This window comes from Microcaecilia unicolor, chromosome 1 (assembly GCF_901765095.1).
Source record: "Microcaecilia unicolor chromosome 1, aMicUni1.1, whole genome shotgun sequence".
Lineage (NCBI taxonomy): Eukaryota > Metazoa > Chordata > Amphibia > Gymnophiona > Siphonopidae > Microcaecilia > Microcaecilia unicolor.
The window spans coordinates 212157131-212172555 of NC_044031.1; the positions used below are offsets into that span (position 1 = coordinate 212157131).

At 43.5% G+C, this 15425-nt stretch overlaps 1 protein-coding gene across 1 annotated transcript in view; it reads right to left on the reverse strand.

The window, feature by feature from the left end:
* Positions 1-2814: 2814 nt before the first annotated feature.
* The window catches only part of NME8 (NME/NM23 family member 8), a 405852-nt gene continuing 393241 nt past the window's right edge, over positions 2815-15425 (reverse strand). The window contains exon 17 of the mRNA XM_030207906.1: positions 2815-3367. Coding sequence (XP_030063766.1) covers positions 2815-3367 — 553 coding nt within the window. The remainder of the gene's footprint in view (positions 3368-15425) is intronic.

The window sequence follows — 15425 nt, forward strand, 5'->3', positions numbered from 1 at the left end:
TTCTGCATTGGGCCTATAGTTCTCTCAGAAGGGGGTGAGTTGAGCCAGAAGGAAAGGCCAGGTGCAGGCCGAGGCAGCATTTACTGCAAGACAACGGACGAGGTAAACCAGGAGGAGAGGGGAGAGGCACTGGTGGTCCCTGAAGGAAGCAAGAGATGCCAGACTGAGCGGGCAGGGGATTTTTAAAAATCATGATCGACGATTAATGTGTTAATTGCGATTAATGTGCAGCCCTACTTTTTATTCTAGAAAATAGCTTTGAAAATTGCCAGCATAACAACATCAACATTTGATATGCCTTGTAAAAGTTTTCACACCCCTGTACATTTTTTTCACATTCTGTCTAAAACATACCATTAAAAATGCATTAAAGAAGGAATTTGTCTGAATGATCTACATAACATACTCTACATTTTTAATGTGAAAGAATTATAAAAATTTTCTAAAAGCAAATAGGAATAAGAAACCAAAATTTGTTCTGCACCCATTACATGGGGCAGCTTGTGCTGCCTGTGTTTAACAGATTACATGTATGTATATTTATTAAGGTATGTGTAATGGACCAGTCCCTGCATTTTTGCGATCCTTTGTAATTAGCCTTTATGAACACTTGTGTTCTGCTCAGTGCCTTTTGGAACTTTGTTTTTACTGCCTGCTTCTGGGCATGCTGGGAGGAGCACATTTCCCCCTACCTCTGGTTTCTCTTCTGAGGTAAATAAGAAAACATATGGTAACATATTCCTAGGTCAGACATCCAGCATGTAGGGAGCTTGAACTCTCCATGCTGAGGTAATAAACTGCTGCTTGTCTTTCCCTCTCAGAGCTGCTGCTGCAGTTGCTGTTAGTGCTGTGTTTGAGTATTTCATATTATCAGCCACTGACAGTTCTTCCTCTCTAGGAGAGGGGCTAATCACAGACACAGACTCAATCTGTATATACAGAATCTCTAATCTGGCTCGACACAACTTTAAGTGATAGATTTGTTTATCTTGTCATCAAACGGATTTAATGAAGGATTGGAGTCTCTTCTTTGATAAGCAGGCCCAGGTTTAACTCTCTGAATGTACTCAGTATAGGAACAATGGGTAGAGGTCAGAACCATCTTGATTTGGATAAGTCCTCACATACTTGCACTCAGAAGTTGATAGAAGCCTCTAATGCACCAATATGCCATGACATGCTTAGAATAAGTGTCTAATGACTATGCATAATGGAATAGTGCAGTTTTGCAGGATAGTTCGAAGAACAGTTAGGATCTGGAATTCATTGCCAGAGGATATGGTAAAAGAAGTTAGTGTAGTTGGGTTTAAAACAAAAGGGTTGGACAAGTTCGTGAAGGAAAAGTCCATAAATTGTTATTAACAAGGTAGACTTGAAGAAAGCCATTGTTTATCCCTAAAAGTGGTCAGCTTGGAGTCTATCTACTTTTGGAATCCTCGATTGCCACTGTTGGAAACAGGATAATGGGCTTGACCTAGTATGGTAGTTCTTATGTTCTTAAGTTGGCAAGGGATTGTCCATGGACGATCAGGATTACATTCTTCAAGTTTTTCCACAGATTTTCTAATTGATTCAGGTTTGGGCTTTTACTAGCCCAGCCAAAGATATTCACCTTCTTCCTGAGAAATGTCATTGTTGCTTTTGTTTTGCACTTGGGATCATTGTACTGCTGTCTTCTCTCCAGTCTCATATTTAGGGTAGAGTGGAAAATGCTTTCTTCTAGGATTTGTTTGCACCATCTATCTTTTCCTAAATCTTCACAACACCCCCTCCCCTTGTCTTTGCTGCCACAAAACATTCCCAAAATATAATGTTGCCACCATCATGCTTTACTGTAGGGATGGTGTTAGCATGCATGTACTAGATTGTGAGCCTCCTGGGGATCGAGAAAGTACCTGTATATAATAAATAAACTGCTTTGGTTGTACATCAGATGCATTACCCTTACCCCTTACGTTTATTTTACACCAAACATGTCACTAGGTACTGAGACCAAAATGTTCCGCTTTGCTCTCATCAACCTACAAAGCCTTCTCTCATGCAATGTCTCCTAAGTGTTTTTTTTCAGCAGTGGCCTCCTTCTTGATACTCCCACACAGGCTTGTGGATTGTTTTTGAACAGTTAAACTTTTCCCTGATTTCCATATAAAACCTCTTTTAAAGCAATCTTGGGCCTCACAGTGGCCTTCCTCAGCAGTTTTCTTAATCCATGGCTACTGATTCTGGAGGGTTGGCCTGAACAAGACTATCTTGGTAATGGCAAACTATTTCCACTTTAAAGTGACAGACCTGACAATTCCCCATAAGAAATTCAAACACATTGCTATTTTCTTATAACCTTTCCCAAATCTGTACCTTTGAACTACTTTATTCTGGAGTTTTTTTATTAGTTCATTCAGCATATTTAGGTTTTTGCTTCAAATTCAGTTCTCATAATAGAAACAGCTTGATTCTTCATCCAGGACTATTTGAAATAGCCCTACTAGTATGACAGAACACAGGTGTATATATATTGTTTTAGAAATGGAGATAATTTGGGTTTGCTCTGACAAAGGGTTTTATAACTCTTCTTTCACATTGACAATATAAAGTATGTTGTATAGATCATTGAAACAAACTCCTACTTTAATGAATTTTGAATTCTATTTTCTTAAACAGCAGGATGTGAAAAATGATCTATACAACATATAAAGACTTTTACAATACATATTTAAATATATTGAATTATATTCTGGAGTGAAAAAGATAGTGCTTTACTTTAAGAATATACTACAGCATTTTCATAAAATACCTTACGTTTTTAGCAACAGCTGACTAGCCTTCATCTGCAACAGCTGGCTGGTCTTCCCCTGTAGCAGCAGTCTGGTCTGCATCTGCCATGGCAGGCTGGTCTTCTGTAATATCAGGTTCGTCTTTATCCACAACAGCTGGCTGGTCTTGTTCTTCAGCAACAACTGGCTGGTCTTGCTCTTCAGCAACAACTGGCTGGTCTTGTTCTTCAGCAACAACTGGCTGATCTTGTTCTTCAGCAACAACTGGCTGCTCTTCTGCAGCAAGTACCGGCTGATCTTCTTCTCCTCCTCCAGCTAGCTCTTCTTCTACTTCAGAAATTACTTGGTCTTCCCCTTTAGCAGTTGCCTCGTCTTCTTCTGCAGTAATTTCCTTGAAAAATAACTCAATGCTTTCAATTGCATGTTTTGTATTTGATGAACCATGAACTGCATTTTTCAAAATACTCTTTGCAAACTGAGCTCGAAGAGAATTAGGAGAGGTCTGTTGTGCCAGTTCTGGATCTGTTGGACCCATTAAGTTCCTCCACTCTTCAACTGCATTAATTTTGCTTAAACCCATTATCATTGATGGACCCCTGCAGAATTACACAATGTAAGGATGTAATTTTTTTTTTAAAATATTGTGACAACAATAATTTTGATATTATATGATAGTGTGTAAATAGTACAAAACCACCTTCAGACCAATTTTCATAAGAAATTATACATTTACCAGTGGCTAGTAAACACGTGAAGGGCAAATCTATAACTAGGCACTCACATGTAAATGCGGAGAAAAGTCACACTTGTGTGCAAAAGCACCCTAAGAGCTATTCTGTTAGGGTGAGTATAAGTGCTATAGGATGCAAATGCAAGGGGTGCATGCAGCTTACTGAATAGATGTAAGTTACATTTGCGCTTACCACACTTAGGTTCCTGCAGTTACACAAGATTTATGGCTGGTGTAGCTGCGGGCATCTAAATGTAAGGCAGCCCTGATGCCAGCCTATGCTGTTACAGAATAAGTTTTCACCGCACAGCATCAGAGCACCTAAATGGAGATGCCCACTTATAGACTTTCCAACATAAAAAGTAATTCTATAAAGTTAATGAAACATAGAAAAATGAAGATAGATAAAGGCCATATGGCCTATCCAGTCTGTCTATCCATGCCAACTACTCTCCCTTTCACTCTCTTAGAGATCCTATGTACTTGTCCCAAGTTTCTTGAATGCTAACATTTACATGCTAGTTAGACGGATAAATGTTCAGCATACTAGTATGTGTGCACACTTATGCACATACATGCTGGACACATGACTTCAGTAAATACACATATATCTTATAGTACATAGTGAGTATTTTAAAGGCGGGCATTCACATGGGTAGACTATTGGCAGGGAGCATATTTATGTGCATAAAGTTATGCATAAATCATCAGCACTTAGGCACACATAGTTACACCAGCTCTATGGCTGGTATAAGTGCTCATGCCTAAGCACATATTTGCATATATACCTGATTATGCTGGTATTCTATAAAGGAAAGTAGGCACGAGTTGTTCTGCTTTCTTCTTCCACCATTCAGCTTTAAGTTTTGGCTGTGTGCTGCCCAAACTCCTTCACTATCCTCATAAGACATAGTAGTGTGGGAGATTAGGCACTGAACGGCTCAAATTTGCTGAGAGTCATGTGATTCCAGAGAAAAACAGAAAAGAAAGTTACTTACCCTTAGCAAGTATTTCCCGACGACAACAGAATGAATAGCTTGGACACCATCAGGCCTGTCACAATTGAGCGGGACCATCTCAGTTTATTATGGATAGCTTTTAAAGTTCAATTCCAAGGGGAGGTAGGAGGGTGAGTAAGAACATCCATCCTGCTGTCCTTGGAGACCATCTGCTACACGGAAGGGCCTCTTATCATGCCGTGCTAGCAATTCCTGTACGATAATGCTGACAGAACCTATTTAAAGTGAATGGGCGTTGTCGGCATTACCACACCGGAAGCCACTAGCATGGCTTGATAAATGAAGCCCTAACTTTATTTTCTTGAGGAAAAGTAGAATGCAGATATTCTTACTCTAGCAACCAGGCTGCCTTTAATAAAAATAGGGATAGCAATCAGACCTGCAACAGGCATGGCCTAAGAACAGTGCAATGATCATATCAACAATTTCAAACCTTACTATGAAAAAACAAGTTAATGGAATTATATAGAAAACTTTTTCTAATTTGAAACTATTACGAAGAATTAAACCTTTATTTGGTCCCCCACACTTCCAATTAGTCTTGCAGGCAACAATCTTGGCTCAGCTAGATTACTACAATATTGTATTGCTTGGCTTACCTAACAAATATTTGCTTAGACTTCAGATTGTATAGAATGCTGCGGTGAAGCAAATAACTGGAGGCAAATTTACTGACCATGCCACTCCACTTTTATTAAAATTACACTAGCTTTTGATAAAAGCTAGAATTGATTTTAAATTCTTGTCCATGCTTTTAAAAATTTTGTATGATCTGATCCCCGAATATGTTGCCACTATGATTGCGCTTTAGTCTCCAAGTGGACCCTTACACTCCTTGGGAGAAATTCATTTTGTGGTTCCATTAATTTTTGTTTGTCAGAAATCTATTACTAGACACAGATCTATAGCAGGCAAAGGCCCTGATTCTTGGAACAAACTCCCCAAAATTTTGAGATCTGCCGACTGTTGTTACTCATTTAGACTTTACATGATATCATTCTTATTTCAATAATATTTTCCGTTACTTTAGAGTTCAGTAATTATCTTTTGCCTGCCCTTTCCTCTTTTCTGTTATATAATCATGTAATCTTTGGACTCGAGCTCAATTTCTTGTTTTTGTTATCTGCCTTGAGCCTGAATTGATTAAGTGGAATACAAATGTTCATATTAGATTAGATCTTTTTTAAGCAGCCTGGAACAGAAAAAAATGTGTCTGAAGAACTCTCTGACTGAACTGACTGCAACATCGGGAGTCCTGTTCCAAATAGTAGTGAGATGTAAATGTGTGAACTGAAGTCCATACCGCAAGCTCTGCAAATTTCTTCTGTGGAGGTGGACCTCAAGTGAGCTACTGATGCAGCCATGGCTCTGACATTATGACCCATGACATGATCCTCCCAACCTGGGCATAAGCACAGGAAATTCAATCTGCTAGCCAATTCGAGAGTGTGTGTTTGCTGATGGTAGTCCCCATCTTATTTGGGTCAAAAGAAACAAAAAGCTGGGTGGACTTTCTATGGACTTTAGTCTGCTCCAGATAGAAGGCCAAGGCTATCTTGCAGTCCAAAGTATGCATTGGGCTTCTGTCTGGATGGGCATGTGGCTTCGGGAAAAATGTTGGCAGTACAATTAACTGATTGAGATGGAATTCCAACACTACCTTAGGAAGGAACTTAGGATGCATGTTCAAGACCATTCTGTTGTTGAAAAACTTGATATAAGGTGGATCAGCTGCTAGTGCCTGGAACTCACTAACCCTGTGGGCTAAAGTGACCCCCATCAAAACCAAGATCTTCCACAGTTCAGATATTTCAGATAACAGGTGTCACGTGGCTCAAAGGAGCTTTCTTCAGCTGGATTAATATGACACTGAAATCCCATAATACTGCAGGGGGTTAATGGGAGGCTTCAATATAAGAAAGCCCCCTAAGAAGCGAACTAGAGGCTGAGCAAAGATAGGATTACCTAATGATGGTAAGCACCAACTGCACGGAGGTGAACTATAACAGAGTTGGCCTTGAGACCAGACTCTGATAAGTGTAGAAGGTATTCAAGCAGTTTATGTGTAGGACAGGAGAAAATATCTAGGGCCTTGCACTCACACCAGAAAGCAAACCCCTTCCATTTGAACCTCCAGGTGGAATATCTCCTGAAAGTCAGCAAGACTGGGGAGACACTCTCTGGAAGGTTCAGCAAATCCACCACAACCCTCTCAACATCCAAGCTATGAAGGCTATGGACTTGAGGTCAAGGTGGGGGGGATTTTCTGTCCTGCATGATGCAAGATGGAAAGCACTCTAGCCTCCATGGAGCTTCTGAGGCAAGTTACAGAAGAACTGGGACCCAGATCTGCCTCAGCTAGTAAGTCGTGATCAGGATCGCGGTTCCCTGATCCTCAATTTCAGGAGAGTTTTTGCTATGAAAGGTGTAGAAGGATATGCATACAAAAGATCCTTCCCCCATTCATGGAGAAAGGTATCAGAGGCTAGTCTGCCATGTGATCCCAGGCTGGAGCAAAACTGAGGGACTTTTGAAAGATCTTCTGGGCTACGCTCATTTTCAGAAACCATTTGTGAGACTTCATACCCCAATCAGTCTGTCTACCAGTCAACTGTCTTTCTCCACCGGGTATGTGGCTCTGAGGATCATCCCCTATATGAGATGATACTCATATAGGGGATGATTTCCACATCCTCACTGCTTGCTAACATAGGAGATACAATCCTTTGCCTGTTTGCTTGTTGATGCTGTACATTTCAACGTGATTTTCTGTTTGAATCAGAACAATTTGGTTCACAAACTGCTCTCTGAAGCCTTTACAGAGTTCAAAATTATTCTTAGTTATATACAAGATTGAACAGATGAAGTATCTCCTGAGCAGATCATATACCTTAGGAGTGCAGCCTATTTACATGAGCTCCCCATTCCAGGCTGGATGCATCTTCTTTTGTGTCTGTGCCCTGAAAAGGACAGGTACAAATCAAGGTAAGGTATACACAAAAAGTAGCACATGAAAAAGGACCTACGGAAGCTAGAAGAATGGTCTAAGGTTTGGCAATTAAAATTCAATACGAAGAAATGCAAAGTGATGCACTTAGGGAGTAGAAATCCATGGGAGACGTATGTGTTAGGTGGGGAGAGTCTGATAGGTACGGATGGGGAGAGGGATCTTGGGGTGATAGTATCTGAGGATTTGAAGGCGACGAAACAGTGTGACAAGGCGGTGGCCAAAGCTAGAAGGTTGTTAGGCTGTATATAGAGAGGTGTGACCAGCAGAAGAAAGGGGGTGTTGATGCCCCTGTATAAGTCGATGGTGAGGCCCCACCTGGAGTATTGTGTTCAGTTTTGGAGGCCGTATCTTGTTAAAGATGTAAAAAGAATTGAAGCTGTGCAAAGAAAAGCTACGAGAATGGTATTGGATTTGCGTTACAAGACGTATGAGGTATTAATCTGCAAACGAACCTTTTCCGGAGATGCGAAGGCGGTAGAACGAGAGGACATGAAATGAGATTGAAGGGGGGCAGACTCAAGAAAAATGTCAGGAAGTATTTTTTCACGGAGAGAGTAGTGGATGCTTGGAATGCCCTTCCGCGGGAGGTGGTGGAAACGAAAACAGTAACGGAATTCAAACATGCGTGGGATAAACATAAAGGAATCCTGTTCAGAAGGAATGGATCCTAAGGAGCTTAGCCGAGATTGGGTGGCAGAGCCGGTGGCGGGAATGGTGCTGGGCAGACTTATGCGGTCTGTGCCAGAGCCGGTGGTGGGAAGCGGGACTGGTGGTTGGGAGGCGGGGATAGTGCTGGGCAGACTTATACGGTCTGTGCCCTGAAAAGGACAGGTACAAATCAAGGTAAGGTATACACAAAAAGTAGCACATGTGAGTTTATCTTGTTGGGCAGACTGGATGGACCGTGCAGGTCTTTTTCTGCCGTCATCTACTATGTTACTATGTGATGAGCAGAATTGCACACAATACTCAAGATGAAGTCTTGTTATGAAACGCTACAAAGGTATTATGATATTTTCAATTTTATTCTCTATTCCTTTCCTAATAATTCCCAACATTCTATTTGTGCTTTTGGCCACCACTGCATACTAAGCAGAAGATTTCAACGTATTGTCCACAATGCCATCTAAATCCTTTCACCACCACGAAAAAGGATAACTACTAATGTAGAGGTGCTTTTTGGCTAGGATCAGGCGACCCTCAGGGGGAAGATTGTTGGTTTCCGCCTAACCCCTGGTAAGCCTTTCCTCAGCTGAGAGGTGCCCAGCTCTACCACCGGCTGCCTTTCAGGTGCTGTGGAGGACTTGCAGCTCATCTGCATATCCTGCCTTCTCCGGGGTGACTCCCAGGTCCACTCCGATCCACTCAGGGCTTCAGCTCTAGGTGCCGCGCACCGTCATTTTTCTCTTTACATTAATTTTTCTTCCAGTTACTATATAAACTAAAAGACAATTTTATAATAGGCTAATATCCTTAATACTGTAGCAAGTTTTAAATTATTGAAAAACTCAAAAACACTAAGATGAAGTCAGCAGTCCAGCAGCGAGAGGGGTGCTATCCAGTCTTTTGCATTGAGTGTCACATGTATGATTATCTCCCAGTTGGTGAGATGTCATATGTGTGTGCCTGATGCAAAGAGCTCCTAGCTCTTAGAGAACATGCCCGTTCTCTTGAGGCTAGAGTAGCAGCCTTAGTGGAGCAGAGGGAGACAGAGAGGTACATAGAGGAGACCTACAGGGATATTGTAGAGAAGTCCCACCTCCAGTCTGGTAGCCCTTGTGCTACCTTGGAGGAGGGAGATCTCCTAGAAGGAGGGCATCACCCTGGTGAAGTAGGAAGTACTACTGTAGCCAGGACCTGCCCATCAGGGGATGTACTATCCTCTCGCACCGAGGATATGTCTCCGAATGTTGCCCGGGAAGGAAAGGTTAGGACAGCTGTTGTAGTTGGTGATTCGATCATTAGGCATATAGATAGCTGGGTGGCTGGTGGACGTGACGATCGCCTGGTGACTTGCCTGCCTGGTGCGAAGGTGGCGGACCTCACACGTCACCTAGATAGGATTTTAGATACTGCTGGGGAGGAGTCGGCTGTCTTGGTACATGTGGGTACCAATGACATAGGAAAATGTGGGAGAGAGGCTCTGGAAGCCAAATTTAGGCTCTTAGGTAGAAAGCTCAAATCCAGATCCTCTAGGGTAGCATTTTCTGAAATGCTACCTGTTCCACGCGCAGGGCCCAAGAGACAGGCAGAGCTCCGGAGTCTCAATGCATGGATGAGACGATGGTGCAGTGAGGAGGGTTTTAGATTTGTTAGGAACTGGGCAACATTCTGGGGAAGGGGGAACCTATTCCGAAAGGATGGGCTCCACCTTAACCAGGGTGGGACCAGGCTGCTGGCGTTTAAAAAGGAGATAGAGCAGCTTTTAAACTAGAAATGGGGGGGAAGGCCAGCAGTCGCTCAAAAGCGCATGGTTCGGGATAAGGTATCTTGCAAGGATACCTCACAAACAGGGAAGATAGGGTTTCTGGATAGTGAGGTTGCACAACAGACCGTGGTAGGTCAGGTGCCCTTAAATACAACTAAAGATCAGACAAAAGATAGCCAATCAATAGTGTCAAGTACTAAGCATCATGCAAATAGGAACAACAAACATACTCTGAAATGTCTATATGCAAATGATAGGAGTCTAAGAAATAAGATGGGAGAGTTGGAATATATTGCAGTTAATGAAAAATTGGATATAATAGGCATTACTGAGACCTGGTAGAAGGAGGATAACCAGTGGGACACTGTCATACCGTGGTACAAAGTATATCATAGTGATAGGGTGGACCGGTCTGGTGGAGGGGTAGCATTGTATATTAACGAGAGCCTTGACTCAGATAGATTAAAAATTCAGCAGGACACAAATCATACCTTTGAATCATTGTGGGTTGAAATTCCATGTATAAAAGGGAAAAGGACGGTGATAGGAGTGTACTACCGTCCGCCTCACCAGGATGAGCAGGTAGACTCAGAAATGATAAAAGAAATCAGAGGCAAAATAATGGGCAATGTGATAATAATGGGTGACTTCAATTATCCAAATATAGACTGGGTAAATGTAACACCGGGACATGCTAGAGAGGTACAATTCCTTGATGAAATCAAGGACAGCTTTATGGAGCAGCTGGTGCAGGAGCCGACGAGAGAAGGAAAAATTCTAGACTTGGTCCTTAGTGGAGCGCATGATCTGGTGAGGGGCGTTATGGTACTGGGGTCACTTGATAACAGTGATCATAATATGATCAGTTTTGATATCAACCTTGAAGTAACTATACACAGGAAGTCAAATACATTAGCGTTTAACTTTAAAAAAGGAGACTATGATAAAATGAGAACGGTGAAAAAAAAACTTAGGGGGGCAACTGAGAGAGTAAAAACTGTACAACAGGCGTGGACGCTGTTCGAAAATACCATCCTGGAGGCCCAGGCCATACATATTCCATGAATTAGAAAAGAAAGACGGACGTCCAAAAGACAGCCGGCGTGGTTGAAAAGTGAGGTGAAGGAAGCTATTAGGGCTAAAAGAAACGCCTTCAGAAAATGGAAGAAGGAACCATCTGAAAATAACAAGAAGCATAAGGAGTGTCAAAGCAAATGCAAGGCGCAGATAAAGAAGGCCAAGAGGGATTACGAAAAAAAGATAGCATTAGAGGCAAAAAAACATAGTAAAATTTTTTTCGGTATATTAAAAGCAGGAAGCCGGCAAAAGAATCGGTTGGGCCGCTGGATGACCGAGGGGTAAAAGGGGCAATCAAGGAAGACAAAGTCGTAGCAGAGAGATTGAATGAATTCTTTGCTTCGGTCTTCACCGAGGAAGATTTGGGTGGGATACCGGTGTCAGAAATGGTATTTCAAGCGGACGAGTCGGACAAACTTACTGACTTCACGGTAAACCTGGAGGACGTAATGGGGCAGTTCAGCAAACTGAAGAGTACCAAATCTCCTGGACCGGATGGTATACATCCTAGAGTACTGATAGAACTGAAAAATGAGCTTGCGGAGCTACTGTTAGTGATATGCAATTTATCCTTAAAATCGAGCGTAGTACCGGAAGATTGGAGGGTGGCCAATGCAACGCCAATTTTCAAAAAAGGTTCCAGGGGAGATCCGGGAAATTACAGACCGGTGAGTCTGACGTCGGTGCCGGGGAAAATGGTAGAGGCTATTATTAAATACAAAATTACAGAGCACATCCAAGGACATGGATTACAGAGACCAAGTCAGCACGGCTTTTGTGTGGGGAATCTTGCCTGACCAATTTACTTCAATTCTTTGAAGGAGTAAACAAACGTGGACAAAGAGAAGCGGGTTGATATTGCGTATCTGGATTTTCAAAAGGCGTTTGACAAGGTACCTCATGAAAGGCTACAGAGGAAATTGGAGGGTCATGGGATAGGAGGAAATGTCCTATTGTGGATTAAAAACTGGCTGAAGGATAGGAAACAGAGAGTGGGATTAAATGGGCAGTATTCACAAAGGAGAAGGGTAGCTAGTGGGGTTCCTCAGGGGTCTGTGCTAAGACCGCTGCTTTTTAATATATTTATAAATGATTTAGAGATGGGAGTAATTAGTGAGGTAATTAAATTTGCTGATGACACAAAGTTATTCAAAGTTGTTAACTCACGACAGGATTGTGAAAAATTACAGAAGGACCTTACGAGACTGGGAGGCTGGGTGGCTAAATGGCAGATGACGTTTAATGTGAGCAAGTGCAAGGTGATGCATGTGGGGAAAAAAGAACCCGAATTATAGCTACGTCATGCAAGGTTCCACGTAGCGAAGTTTCTTACCTGAAGCAGGTGTTCGCCGAGGACAGCAGGCTGGATATTCTCACGTGTGGGTGACATCATGTCGGCCCCCGGAGGATTTCAGTAAAAAATCGCAGAAGTCTCTTCTGGAGCGTTCTACCGTGTGAGGCGCCGGTACTTCGCATGCGCGAACACGATTTCCCGCCCGTCGCGCAGTCACGCTCCTCAGTTGAATCCAATAGATGAAAAGAAATCAACTCCAAAAAGGGGAGAAGGGAGGGTTTGTGAGAATATCCAGCCTGCTATCCTCGGAGAACACCTGCTTCAGGTAAGAAACTTCGTTTTCTCCGACGACAAGCAGGCTGATATTCTCACGTGTGGGGTATCCCTAGCTCCCAGGCTCACTCAAAACAACAAACAGTGGTCAATTGGGTCTCGCAATGGCGAGGACATAAAAATTGACCTGAAACAAGAAACATCTAACTGAGAGTGCAGACTGGAACAGAAGAAAAATGGAAGGTTGGAGTTGGATTCTAAACCCCAAACAGATTCTGCAGCACCGACTGCCCAAACCGACTGTCGCGTTCTGTCCTGCTGAAGGCAGTAGTGAGATGTGAATGTGTGAACTGATGACCACGTCGCAGCCTTCAATAGTGGCTGACCTGAGATGAGCCACTGACGCAGCCATGGCTCTAACATTATGAGCCGTGACATGGCCCTCTAAAGTCAGCCCAGCTTGGGCGTTAAGTGAAGGAAATGCAATCTGCTAACCAATTGGATATGGTGCGTTTCCTAACAGCAACTCCCCTCTTGTTGGGATTAAAAGAAATAAACAACTGGGCGGACTGTCTGTGGGGGCTTGTCCGCTCCACGTAAAAGGCCAATGCTCTTTTCAAGTCCAGAGTGTGCAGCTTGCTTTCGCCAGGACTCGTATGAGGGTGAGGAAAAAATGTTGGCAAGACAATTGACTGGTTCAGATGGAACTCTGACACCACCTTTGGGAAGAACTTAGGGTGTGTGCGGAAGACTACTTTGTTATGCTGAAATTTAAGGTAAGGAGCATGAACCACTAGAGCCTGAAGCTCACTGACCCTACGAGCTGAAGTAACAGCCACCAAGAAAATGACCTTCCAGGTCAAGTACTTCAGATGGCAAGAATTTAGTGGCTCGAAAGGGGGTTTTATCAGCTGGGTGAGAACGACATTGAGATCCCATGACACTGGAGGAGGTTTGACAGGGGGCTTTGACAAAAGCAAACCTCTCATGAAGCGAACAACTAAAGGCTGTCCAGAGATAGGCTGACCTTCTACACGTTGATGATAAGGACTAATCGCACTAAGGTGAACTCTTTGGAGTTGGTCTTAAGACCAGATTCTGACAAATGCAGAAGGTACTCAAGCAAGGTCTGTGTAGGACAAGAAAAGGGATCTAGGGCCCTACTGTCACACCAGATGGCAAACCTCTTCCATTTAAAAGAGTAACATCTTTTAGTGGAATCTTTCCTGGAAGCAGGCAAGACTCAGGAGACACCCTCAGAAAGACCCAAGGAGGCAAATTCTAAGCTCTCAACATCCAGGCCGTGAGAGCCAGGGACTGGAGGTTGGGATGTAGAAGAGTCCCATCATTCTGAGTAATGAGGGTTGGAAAACACTCCAATCTCCACGGTTCTTCGGAAGACAACTCCAGAAGAAGAGGTAACCAGATCTGACTGGGCCAAAAGGGCGCTATCAGAATCATGGACCCTCGGTCTTGCTTGAGTTTCAGCAAAGTCTTCCCCACCAGAGGTATGGGAGGATACGCGTATAGAAGGCCTGTCCCCCAATGAAGGAGAAAGGCATCCGACGCTAGCCTGCCATGGGCCTGTAGTCTGGAACAGAACTGAGGGACCTTGTGATTGAGTTGAGTAGCAAAAAGATCCACCAATGGGGTGCCCCACTCTCGGAAAATCTTTCTGGCTACAGCCATGTTCAATGACCACTCATGAGGTTGCATTATACTGCTCAACCTGTCGGCCAGACTGCTTTTTACGCCGGCTAGATAAATGGCTTGGAGAAGCATGCCGTGTTGGCGAGCCCAAAGCCACATCTGAACGGCTTCCTGACACAGAGGATGAGATCCGGTACCCCCTTGCTTGTTGAGGTAGTACGTCGCAATCTGATTGTCTGTTTGAATTAGAATAATTTGGTTGGATAGCCGATCTCTGAAAGCCTTTAGAGCGTTCCAGATCACTCGCAACTCCAGGAGGTTGATCTGAAGACGCTTTTCCTGAAGGGACCAAGCTCCTTGAGTATGAAGCCCATCTACATGCGCTCCCCACCCTAGGAGGGATGCATCTGTCGTCAGCACTTTTTGTGGCTGAGGAATTTGGAATGGGCGCCCCAAAACCAGATTGGATCGAATTGTTCACCACTGAAGGGAATTCCGAACAGCTGGATCACATCCTCTAGATCCCCTGTAGCTTGATACCACTGGGAAGCTAGGGTCAACTGAGCTGATCTCATGTGAAGACGTGCCATGGGAGTTACATGAACTGTGGAAGCCATGTGCCCCAGAAGTCTCAACATCTGCCGAGCTGTGATCTGTTGAGATGCTTGAACCTTGGAGACCAGAGACAAAAGGTTGTCTGCTCTTGGCTCGGGAAGATAGGCACAAGCTGTCTTTGTGCACAACAGAGCCCCTATGAATTCCAATATTTGAACCCGGTGAAGATGGGACTTTGGGTAATTGATGACAAACTCTAGTAGCTCCAGCACTTGAATAGTCATCCACATGGACTGCAAAGTTCCTTCCTGGGAGGTGCTCTTCACCAGACAATCGTCGAGATAAGGGAACACATGCACTCCCAGTCTGCGTAGAGACGCTGCAACAACTGCCAGGCACTTGGTAAATACCCTGGGTGCAGACTGAAAATGCTGCGTTCCCAGTCGAAACTGCAGATACTTCCTGTGAGCTGAAAGTATCAAGATGTGAGTATAAGCATCCTTCAGGTCCAGAGAGCATAGCCAATCGTTTTCCTGAATCATGGGAAGAAGGGTGCCCAGGGAAAGCATCCTGAACTTTTCTCAAACCAGATATTTGTTCAGGCCCCTTAGGTCTAGG